Source organism: Artemia sp. Qi Xiang Cuo, chromosome 12 (assembly GCF_049724085.1).
Source record: "Artemia sp. Qi Xiang Cuo chromosome 12, ASM4972408v1, whole genome shotgun sequence".
NCBI lineage: Eukaryota > Metazoa > Arthropoda > Branchiopoda > Anostraca > Artemiidae > Artemia > Artemia sp. Qi Xiang Cuo.
Window position 1 is genome coordinate 44,670,228 of NC_142805.1, and position 12,441 is coordinate 44,682,668.

A 12,441-nucleotide genomic window follows, 5' to 3' on the forward strand; every position below is an offset into this window, starting at 1 on the left:
GAAAAATCGTCACCTGGAGTTCGTTTTATAGATATTGGCTGTACTATTGGTTTGCTTCGCCCTTACTTTAACCTAAAAAAAAACAACCAAAAAATTTATAGACTACTTCTACTATTTGTCTTCTTTTTGCGTTATTGCGTTAACTGTTTTTGCTATCTAAAAAAAAAAACAATAAACAAAAAAATTAGTTTGTAGTTTTAACTGTATGTAAATACTTGTCTTGTTTTTGCGTTACTAAAAAAAAAAAAAAAAAAAAAAAAAAAAAAAAAAAAAAAAACGCCCCTTAAAGATAGGAAAGTATGCCTAGTGGACGCGTCCTCGTTCGCAGGGGGCGGACTAGCGGCTTATCTAAAGAAAAAAACAATAAACAAAAAAATTAGTTTGTAGTTTTAACTGTATGTAAATACTTGTCTTGTTTTTGCGTTACTAAAAAAAAAAAAAAAAAAAAAAAAAAAAGCCCCTTAAAGATAAGAAAGTATGCCTAGTGGACGCGTCCTCGTTCGCAGGGGGTGGACTAGCGGTCTCGAGCTAACTTAATGTTGCTCGAGGCTGTTAGACAAAGTCCACGGGAAACAATCTAGTAACGCCTTCCCCGAAAAAAAATCCTGAATACGGCCCTGCTAAAACTATAGGATAAACTAGCCCAAGTTTTATTTTTACATGGATTCATCAAATATACATAATCAACCAAGATTAGCGGCATTCCCTGTTATTACTGGCATCTCGATTTTCACCATAAAACAGTCAATACAACAATGGATATGAAATATGAACAGGAAATGCGACATTGACGCTATAGCTCGATGGTATCAATGTTTCTTAACTAAACCCTGATGTATATGGTCATGCTCAATATTACGCCTATATAACAAGGACATACAAAAAATAAAAATTCAACTAAACTAGGCACCTTATCAACGACAAAGACAAATCCAGCTTTTGTTCCAAGAATATACCTATATGGTGATATCCAAGTATGACAAACAATATCCTTTGGGATGAGCTTCGGTAGTCGAGTGGATTTCAGATTTGTTCCGCAAAAAGTCAATATTCGCAGCTGCCCGCCACTTATAATGGATATGGCTGTAGCATCTAATGGATTAAAGTAGACCTGTAAATGAAATAAGCTTATTACGAGTTGACAAACAATCTTGTCATAAAAAGTTCCCCACCAAGTAGCTTTTCTGCTCGATTAGAACTTACCTATATTTTAATAATCCTACTTTTTTAAGTGGCAAATGCAATCTTTAGTATGAGGCTTGGAATATCCAGAGCGCATTAAACTTAATATAGACATGCTAACCAAGAGTGTCCGAGGCTGCAAAATATTTTTGGCCGACAGCTTTACTTTTTCAGCCAAAAAGTGCTTTTTGGTACCATTAAAACTCAAAGGTGTCAAAGATGTTGTAATCTTCAATGTGCTTTTAACCATAAAAATACGCAGGAAAATTGCAAACTCTGGGCCCGTTTGAATTTTTTTTATTCAAGGTAGTTTTAAAAACTTCCCTGAAGAAGCTTTTAAATATACCCTTTAATCATGGATGTATATTATATCCCCTTAAACCATAAACCCTTCCTCAAACCCCCCCCCCCCCTCCCCTCTTTACGCTAAAGTTTTAAAGTTTTTTCAAAGACTTCCCACCCAAATTCAACGGCCCTTGAGTTTGAGCAGTCTTTCTTAATGAGTTGTGACACAAAGCAAAATATTAGCTTAAAGAGCGAGGGCCGAGGAATTAATTCTCCAATTTCTCACATATGAAGAATAATTTCAGTTTGTTTTATTTTAGACCGTTTTTCAAATTATGCAAGGAACATCATAGACAGCTGTTTAAGAGCTCATTTTAAAGGAAATTGCTATATATAGTACCAATAACGTCATAATCGTAGGTTAAACTTATAACCGTAAACGACATTATAGTACGTTTGTTCTTTACTAGGACATATTTTCAAAACACGTTTTTTTCAATTTTTAGTTACTATGGGCTATAGTTAGTCTTTTAACAGAAAAACCAGTATGTCTTTGTCGAAAATAACATTTTAATTTCATATTTTAGTTACTATGGGCTAGAGGTCGTCCTTTGCCGTAAAACTTAATAAAAAAAATGTGTTCTACTTTTTGTCAAAAGATAAGTGTTTGTTGCGTTTGTCGTTTGTTCGTGTTTGTCACATCATCATGTATTAAAAATGTAGTTTTTCCTGAAAAATTGATTTTATTCTAGAAATTATTTCTGCTTACTTACAAAAGTGTCTTGATTTAGCAATTTCCCCTCAAACGAGCCATTTAACATCTCTACATGATGTTTTGATAGCCCGCTATCACTGGAGAAAAAAGGGAAAAAACGAAAAACACGTCAGTGCTACAAATGCCAAAAAGTGACTTTCTTAAAAAATATTTAATAATATGTAAGATAAACTTACATAAACACCATTTATAAAGAACTATACTGATCTCTTATGTAGTCAAAAACGAAATCCCATTTTGATCTTCGAATGCAAGATGACGTTAATAGCATTTGTTCCTCAAGTGTAATACAAAAATGCAGTTTTTCGAAAAAAAAATTATTTTATGGGCCCATGATTGCACAAAGCCTCCATTTAACTGGAAGTCCCCAGGAACTTTTTGCTGTCCGGTTCTAAGCCGGCTTAATCACTTCGGTGTAGACTTGAGAAGATGTGTTGGTCCCTGTCCTGCTCTGGTATACGATCATTGCATTTCTTGAGGTCAAAACAATTTCAATGATTTAAAGAATATGAAAATTGGAAATTGGAATATTACGGCGTTAACTATCGGATCGAAATTTTGACTAACAAATTCAGACGATTCGAATTGGACATATCAGGAGTTTCAGAAACTCATATCCCAGGGGTAAGAAGCATGAAATTAGGCGATAAATGATTTATTTATTTATTTACTCAGGCAAGAAGGATGGGGTACACAGACAGGGAGTAGGGGTCATGATGAATAAGGAAGCTGCTAAGTATTGTTTAGGATGGGACGGAATTAATAATAAAATACTAATCGCTCTTTTTACGACTAAAAAGTTCAGGGTATCAGTTATAGTAGTATTAACCCCTGGAGAACCAACTGACGGAGATACTAGTGACTCAGATGAATTTTATTTACAGTTACAGGAGCAAAAAGACAGGGTCCTAGGTAGAAACATGGTGTTTTATTAGGAGATTTTAACGCCCAGGTCAAAAGAAATAGGGATAGATGGTATCCTGGCCTAGTTAAATTCGGTGTAGAAAGGAAAACAGTAATGGCTACAGATTGCCGCAATTTTGTAGGTATAACAATCTAGTTATAACCAATTCATGATCATAAAACGGCCCATAAGTTAACGTGGTATTCACAAGATGGTAGGACAGCAAGCCTTATTGATTATGTTACTGTAAACTGAAGACTGGAAGGATCAATACAATATACTAAGGTGTATAGGAGTGCAGTTATTGATGTTAAAAGTAAAGAGCACCATCTAGTAGTGTCTAGGCTTAATTTAGAGCTGACATTTCGTAAGGATAACTACCTCCTGGGAGCTTATGATGTTGGTAGTCTCTAGAATGGGGATTTGAGAGAAACTTCCCAGAAACAGTTGAATACTAAACTACTTACTACTTCTTCTTTACTACTTCACGTTCTTGCTCAGCAGGGTCGCCAGCGCTGTCAGTCTTTTCCAAGCCGCTCTGTCCAGGGCTAAGGATGGGGCCTCATTTGGGTCGATCTTGCGGTTGAAGAGGCTATGATTTATAACAACAGCCTATCTGGTGCGCGGCTTCCCTCGATAACGTTTCCAGACAATCGAGGGATTGAAGTCCGACATGATCCTTGCAGAGGTAGTTGGCGGAAGGCGGAGTAAGTGGCCGTGCAGTCTTAGAGAATGAGCTTTTACTTAAGTGGAGAGTTTCACTAACTTGTTGCTCTACGGAATATCAGTATTGCGGATCTTGTAATAGCGTTCGAAGTCTTCAACTCGACCCAGGTGCTTAGTTTGGATGGCATCGACCTTTCTTGGCTATGTCTGGATTATCAGTCATGTCTCAGAAGAGTACAGCATGATGCTTGAGACTGTGGCGTTGTAAATACGGGCTTTTGTAAGGTGACTAATTTGCGGTTTGTGGGAGACTGCTCTTAGAAGCCGTCCAAATACAGAGTTTTCCTTGGCTGATCTGGCTGAGATTTCGGCATTAATTGTGCCATTTGATGATATAATTGATCCGAGATAAGTGAACTGCCTTACCACGCCAATACCTTGGCCGTCGATCACAACAGTTTAGGGTGATGCCGATGCGGTCTTTTCTATGGGCATGATCTTCGTTTTATTCCAGTTGATTTGTAACCCAACTCCAGTGGCAGCGGAGGAGAGCGTCTCGACTGCAGACTTAAGTTGGTCAATATTTTCACTAAGGACGGCTACATCGTCGCAAGTCAACATCAGACAAAGTCCTCCCGGCATAACTTATGCCAACAGGGTGGGCACGGTGCGTCTCGTTTAAAATGTCGTCGATGACGCAGTTAAACAGCTCAGGTGCAGCAGCGCATCCTTGACGTACACTATTTTTGATGCGGAAGGAAGAGCAAAGCTTCCCATTAACAAGGCCGGCGCTTTCTGTGCTGCTGTAGAGTTCTTTAAAGAGGCTGACCATCTTTGTTGGTAGGCCCGCAGCTTTCAGGATTAGCCAAAGGGACTGCCTGTCAACAGTGTCAAAGGCAGAACAAAAGTCAATGAAAGCTATGTAAACTTTCTTGTTGAATTCCAGTGTTTTCTCAATGATCTGTCTGACCGTATGAATCTGTTCAGTTGTCAATCTTCTTGTCATAAATCCGGCTTGTTGGTGGCGGCACAGAGCATGTGAGAGACTTATTGCACGTTTCAACAGGAGCATTGCAAACAGCTTTCCAGGAACAGAGTAGGATAATACCACGGTAGTTGCTGCAATCCGTCTTGCTGCCCTTGCGCTTAAACACTGGCGCAATGATTCCTTTCTTCCAGTCTGACGGCATAACTTCAGTACGCCAGATTACGCTGAAACCTTCTGCAGCCAAAGTATCATTGCAGGTAGACCCCGGCACCGCGCCGGCAGATCGACCGAACGCCACCAACGAGAGGCCCAGTTGACCGCCGCCGAAGTGTCGCTACGCCGCCAGCACGCCACAGCCGCGCCACCACCGTCAGAGGCGGCGGCGTTTGGCTGACATTAAATTAATTTTGCGGCAATCCTTTATTGTGTCAACCGCAAAGTCGGAGCTTTTCCTTCTCGTGTGGTTTAGTATTTCGATTTTCCTGATTAGAAATCAAGCAGGGCTTGCATTATCCCCGAATTTTCGTGTATTTTCCCGAAAATATATGCGTCACCACGAAAAACAATTTGGTTCCCCGAATCTCCGAAAATCACCCAATCACGGTGCCACCCCTAGCGATTTATCACCAGTGACTTTCCCTGTCAAATATTACTTTGCATACCATAATTCGTCACTACTCTCTTGTTCGTTAATTTTTATCTCTTTTGTTACTTTGCTTAAAAACCAGACAGATGCAATTACAATATACACAGCTGACAAAAAAGTATCGTCTTTATGAAATGAGATTAAGTCATTTCGAATGCAGATTTACCACTTGCTATCTCTTACATCATTTGTAGTCAAGAATTTTATTTTTAAGTTGAATAGAACGCATTCACTACTATACAGCTTCAGTTGGATTCTGAAATTGATAGTCGACAGATTGTTTCTACAGCTGAATCGTAAGTTTGCAGAATTTTGTTTTCTTTTGCTGTTTTTAGATAAGAATTTCTTAATTTTTAATACACAATTGTTGAACGCCTGATAGATTAAAGAAAATACAATCTTTTTTGTGAAAAAATTTTACCCCACCCCTATCCCAAAAAAACCTTCTCTTGAGACAAAATTTAGCTATAGACTAAGCTATGTGCAAGGTTGGGGAATTAAAGATTGAAACGGAAGTTACCCCAAAAATATGATTCATAAAAAAATGTAAATTATTGCCTATAGGGGGGATAGGGCGCTATCATTTTTAAATGATAATACCTCATTTTTTGTTTTAATTGAAAGCAGAGATGCCAAAAAGATAATTATTTTTTTCATTTAAAGTGGAGACGGAAGAAAATGATATCAAATTCCCTGAAAAACCATTGGAATATTTTGATAGACTCAGTGCCCCCATTGGGACTTGTTCATTGTCTTAGGTATTTTGCAACTTCTCACAGCCTACTGGCCTGATTCGACTTTTGTGTGTGCTCCCTTTTAATTAGATTCTTTTGACCTTATTAAATGCCACGGCAAATTTATGACTCAGTTTTCCAACAATTTGAGGTACATCTGAATAATTTCGACATTTGTGTTGTTGTCATTGTACCCATTTACTCATACCCTCAATTTTTTTTTTCAAGGATCACTAAGCTGTTTAATGTTATTTCGCGTGTTTGTTTGAACCATATGGTGACCTTGTAAATTATTAAGTAAACTCTTTTTTTAATGTGAAGCTGAGACGGTATCCTATCAAGGTAGACGGTATCCTATCAAATGATAATATCTCGATTTTTTTATTGAAAGCAGGGATGCCAAAAAGTTAATTATTTCTTTTAATTTAAAGCAGAGACGGTATCCTATCATGGTGGTAACCAGAGGGGGAAGAGGTAGGGAGCTATCATATTTAAATGATAATACCTCGATTTTTTTGAAAGCAGGGATGCCAACGACTTAATTATTTTTTTAATTTAAAGCAGAGACGGTATCCTATCAAGATGGTATCCAGAGGGGGGGGGCATAGCGAGTTATTGTATTTGTAGTACCTTGATTTTTTTTTGTTGAAAGCAGGGATGCCAAAAATTTATTTATTTTAATTTAAAATAGAGAGGGTATTCTATCAAGGTGGTATCCAGAGGGGGGGCTAGGGAGGTATTATATTTAAACGATAATATCTCGAATTTATTTTTTTTTAAAGCAGGCATGCCAAAAACTTAATTTTTTTTAAATTTAAAGCAGAGACGGTATCCTATCAAGGTGGTATCCAGAGGGGGGGAGGGGGGTTAGGGAAGTATTATATTTAAATGATAATATCTTGAATTTTTTATTGAAAGCAGGGATGCCAAAAAGTTAATTTTTTTTTTTTTTAATTTAAAGCAGAGACGGATCTTATAGAACATTATATGGCTGCTTTAAAAAAATACAAAAGGGAGTGTGAAGGGAGGTGAGAGACTTTTACAAGAATATGACAGTTGCTACCAGTAGCTACTAGGTGGAGTTTCCTATGAAAGTATACTGGCAATGAGTAGAGAAAGTAAATTTGTAAATTTAAGCTGCGATTTGAGAAAGACTGATGAAAACATTAATGTTTGCGGTCAACATTGATCGTGCCAGCGGCGAGCCACCGGCATCTTACTGGCGGCGCGCCAGCGGCGCCGCGCCGGTGTCTAATTGCAGGCCCGCCCGTAGTAAGTAGCTCTGAAGCGATGTCACAGGTACCAGCTGCTTTATTGTTTTTCAGTTTCCTCACGGCCAATTTAATCTCCTCAGGAGAAACTTCGGTGCCGTCGGGGGTAGGGGTGGCTTCTGCATCAGTGGCAACAAGCCCTGGGTCAATGCAATCGGGCGGATCTGAGTTTAGCAGCTTATTAAAGTGTTTCTCCTAGAGACCAAAACATTGAGACTCATCGTAAATAGCTTCTCCATTCGCTGCATTCAGGCTTGTGGACGTCATAACATGTTGGCCAGTCAGCTTGCGTAAGATCTTGAATGCTGCGCCTATGTCTTTCTTTTGGGTAGCTTGCTCGAGCTCAGTCGCTTTACCCGCAATGAAGTCTTTCTTGTCCTCGTGAAGTAAGGAGTTGCGTTGTTTGTTGAGCTGTGTGTAGAGTGTCATATCTCTTTGTAATTTTGCTCGCCGTCTCTGCTCAATGTTTCAACCGTCTGGTTGCTAATTCACTCTTTCTTCTTTCGAGACTTCGAGCCCACAACTTCGGTAACTGCTCTGAAAACATTGTCTTTGAAAGTGGTCCATGCTGACTCGCTTTCTGAACACAGCTGGAAAGCCTCGAAGCGGTTAGAAACTTCAACCATATACCGCTCGCGAAGTTAGGGATCTTGCTTCAGTCGAGAGGTGTCTGTTTTCTTGGTGGATGAGGAGTTACTCTTATTGGCCCTCAGTCGGAGTTTTATCCTTGCAGAAACGAAACGATGGTCGGTATTGCCGAGCTCGGCACCTCTGTATGAGCTGCAGTTCTGGACAGACGAAGGCCAGCGTCGTCGAACAATGATGTAGTCAAGCATATTTATTATCCTGCCATCATTGCTGTGCCATGTGTACTTCGCAAAGTCTTTTCGCACAAACCAAGTATTTGTGACTGATAGAGCATGGGTGATGCAGCAATTGAGCAGCCGCTCACCATTATCATTCAGAGCGTCAACTGTCACAGGTCCAACAGCAGCATCGTACAGACCAGAGCTGTTAGCCACACTAGCGTTAAAATATCCTAGGACTAGGAGGTAGTCGTGTGGAGGTACAGAAGAGAGCTCAGAGGACAGTACCGCATAGAAGTCTTTCTTATCTTCATCTTGGGCCTCGTTTGTCGGTGCATAGCAAGTAAGAACAGTTATCTTCGCGTGCTTGTCGTCGATTCTCGCTCTCAGTAGACGTGGTGAGATAGGCATAAAAGGCAATAGGGCTTTCCCAGCGAAACTGTAAAGAACAAGGCCAACCACCCCTCTTCTTTTGGGTCCACATGATCAAAGCACTTTCCACCCTTCTCCGATATCTTCTTCACCGCTTCCCGTAAGATGAGTTTCTGTTATTCGTGTGATCCTCACTTTGTGAGGATCGCAGGGACATTCCAGGCGGACATTCCAGTGCTGAACCTCACTTTGATGCTAGTTCAGCAAGAGGACATTCCAGGTGGCGACATTGATGCCACCTTGGTCAACGATGTTAAAAGGGGTACGTCCTTGGACAGGCATGGACAGAAGCGAAAGAAAACAAGACAACGAAACATATAAAGAATTCGGGAACAAATTGAAAGATATGTGTTTAAAGAATGGTTTAAAATGGCTGTGTTTAAAAGAAAATTACAGAATGTATTGAAGACCCGGAAGGGATAAAAGAAAAATAGACGGAAGTGATCGATAAAACAGTAATAGAACAATTTTTAGAAAATACCCATCCAAGTATGAGAATGTACATAAAAGAGAAAAACCCACAAACAATTGAAGAAATGTCCAAATTAGCAGACAGGCCCACTGAAATTAGGAGGGAGACATTTCCACCAAGAACAAGGCTAGGAGGTAATGGTAGGAAAGAATACCCTTACACAGAAATTAAAAAGAATACTAGCCAAATATGGCAAACACAAGGAGAAGTAACATGCTACCATTGTAACTTGGGCGGCCACTATAGCACCAATTGCCCAATTAAAGACGTTAAGAAATACAACCAAAAATAGGAAAAGTATGATATTACCTGTTATAACTGTAATAAACGCAGACATTATGCCTCAGATTGCCGCAGCGCAAAAAAAAATTACGACAATAACTACAGAACAAGGGACGATCGGGCAAACGGAAAACAGGACAATCCGAGAAAAGATCGATCCCGAGAGAATGGGAAAAAGTTGAAACCGTACAAGAGAACCGCATGGGTTAAAAGCCCAGAGAATATGAAAACTTGCGCATTTGCAGAATCACACAAAGTATGTGACGAACTAAAGGGTAAATCGGTAGAAATAGCTATCGATTCCTGCAGCTACCAAACCTATGTACGGAAAGAATTAATAAAGAAAGCTGACATAAACTATGAAAATAAAGTGGCAGCGCTATTCTACTATGGAGGAAAACATAAATTTCCAACGGCTCAGGTCATAATAGAAATCGTCAATAAAGAAGGAAATACGGTTAAAAAGGAATTAAAGGTAGGGGTTGTACCTTTTCTTGCAGTAGACGTTTTATTAGGGGGAGATTTCGGCAATATCGAAAACCTTCTAGCGCTAAAAGTAACCTCCACGGTTAAAAAAGTAAATGCGGTAACACGAAACCAAGAAAAAAAGAAAAAGGGAGGCTGCGCCGTCCACTAATGAAAATAATGATAAAATTTACAAAACCAATTTCAATTTAATGACGAGGTGTTCATAAAAATGCAAAACTAAGAAAACCGAAAAGCCAAAAAAAGGCAGACAAAAAGGAATACAACCAGAAACAAGAGAAATTATTAACCAATGAAAGAGAACAAGAGAAAACAAAAGATTAACTAGCAAAAACACTCCGGGTAACCTCCAACAAATTCACAGAATTACAAGTAAATGATAGAGACTGCAGAAAAATAAAACTAGCACTAACGAATCAAAAGAATCCACAACCTAAACAGTTTTCCAGTAATGAAAATCTACTTTACAAAATAATGGAGACTGGGGAAAACCCTAGAAAATTACAACTTGTGGTCCCAAATGAACTGAGAAAAGTGATAATAAAATTGGCCCATTCAAGCCCAACGGGGGGACACATGGGATCCCCAAAAACAAGAGATAGTCTTGCAACGTTTTTGGTGGAAAGGATTAAGAAGGGATATTATCAACTTTTGTAAAAAGATGCAAAGATTATCAATTAGTCGCATACAAAAAAAAACAAATGAAAAAGTTCAAATGAAAAAAATGGACATTTTCGGCAAACCGTTTGAAAGAATTTCAGTTGACATTGTAGGTCCACTCCCCAAATCTAGCGCGGGAAACAGATTCATTCTAGTTATTAATGATCTGGCTACGAGATACCCAGAAGCAATCCCAATGCGAACAGTAAAATCACCAAAAATCGCGGAAGAATTAGCGAAATATGTCTCACGTCACGGAATCCCGAAGGAAATTTTAACAAATAATGGAACCAATTTTATATCGAAAATTATACGAAATTCTAGGCAATAAGCAAGTATTAACTACTCCGTAAATCTTGTGTTTTCTGTCATTTGAGTGATGTAAGCAAACGCAGGTTAATAAGTAACAGTATTTTTCTATTCTTGACCTTTAGAATTTTAATCAAACTATGTTTTGATAATTGCATTTATATTTTAGCTTGAAAATTCTTCCCATGATACTTTTTAAGATTACGAATAATAAACCTAGGAAAAAATACAATCAAAGTTTCGATTTTAATTATTAGACAAAATATTTTCATTTACAATGGATTATCTTCAATGCTTGTAAAATGAAATTGTATTTACTAAGAGTTTTCATGATGATCCTTGGATCACTAGTTTTCTTAGAAGCAAGCCCTATACAAGCTAGGGAATATGAGTCATTTGAATCAAAGCCAAGGAATTCAATGAAGCAATTAGCCAATGAGACTCAAGTACATTCAATGCAAGAAAACGTAGTTCCGTTAACCAATCTGACAGATAACAATGTCACAAAGCCACCAAGAAGAGTTTCGGTTGAAGCAAATCAAGCAGATGTCGTCAATGCGAATAGCAGTAAAGAAAGGCTGACCAGGTACATTAAAAAAACAATCCATTACATTGGATTTACCAGGATGGAATTTCGTCTGTACAAGCTTGAATTTCGTCTGTACATGCTGCAACTGATGATACTACTAGTGCTGTTGCTTCTACTGATATTAATATTACGAACAACTCCCCCATTCAGGAGCTTTCTAATCCCCCATTACTATTACGAACCCTCTCCCCCATTCAGGAGCTCTGTATATGTGTGAAAGATAGAACCCTAAAATGTATATGCGTACGATATTCCCTTTTAATAGTTATATTAATCATTAGAAAAAGTGTACTGAACTGCAGCGTATAGCATTGTTTGTTAATTGCTTCAAAGGAATGGTTCCCAAATGTCCATGCTTCTTGGAACTTTACCATCAACTATTTCTGGCAGAAGTGCTTCAAAGAAGAATCTTTCTAGCTCTGGTAGCATTTTCTGTGACCGAAACTCCTTGTCACGAACTATTCGCTCCGTATATATTGAACCTTTACCTAAATATAACACAAAATATGCATTTTCGATGTCTGAGCACTCAAGTTGCATCTGAATCTGGTAATAATAATTGTGTCCTGTTTTTTCCTGTCATTGTTCCACCATCACAACCGACCCAGGTATTTGAAATCCTTCACCTGTTCTAGATTTGTATCCTTGTTATGCAGAACAAGTGATGAGCATGCGATGGACATGCTATTTGATTTGTCAACATTAATGGTTAGCCAGACTTATTTTGAATTTTTCTTAATTGCGTCAAGTAGCTGCTGTAACCTCTGTTTAGAATCTTTTACCAAGACTAGGTCATCCACGAAATCTAAATCAGAGAGTTGCTTACTACTTAGTTTTACGCCATATCCAGAGTTTGCGTAGTTTATGGGATTTTTGTAGGTTTGTACTGGGTTTTATGCCACATTTTGTTGGCGTCGAAGATTGTGATGGAGTCATTGCATCCTCAAACAAATG

General features: G+C 38.6%; 2 protein-coding genes across 2 annotated transcripts in view; one reads left to right on the forward strand and one right to left on the reverse strand.

The window, feature by feature from the left end:
* Positions 1-4,224, forward strand: part of LOC148946166 (vacuolar protein sorting-associated protein 28 homolog) — a 41,599-nt gene extending 37,375 nt beyond the window's left edge. Inside the window, exon 3 of the mRNA XM_089097620.1 lies at positions 4,123-4,224. Coding sequence (XP_088953746.1) covers positions 4,123-4,224 — 102 coding nt within the window. The remainder of the gene's footprint in view (positions 1-4,122) is intronic.
* Positions 4,225-8,092: 3,868 nt separating this feature from the next.
* On the reverse strand, positions 8,093-8,668 carry LOC148946167 (protein CFDP2-like). Its single transcript, XM_089097621.1, has one exon. The coding sequence runs from the start codon at positions 8,666-8,668 to the stop codon at positions 8,093-8,095; it is 576 nt and encodes a 191-aa protein (XP_088953747.1).
* Positions 8,669-12,441: the final 3,773 nt, after the last annotated feature.

Coding starts and splice junctions, on each gene's coding strand:
- LOC148946167 (XM_089097621.1), bottom strand. CDS start 8,668: ATGCCTATCTCACCACGTCTACTGAGAGCGAGAATCGACGACAAGCAC.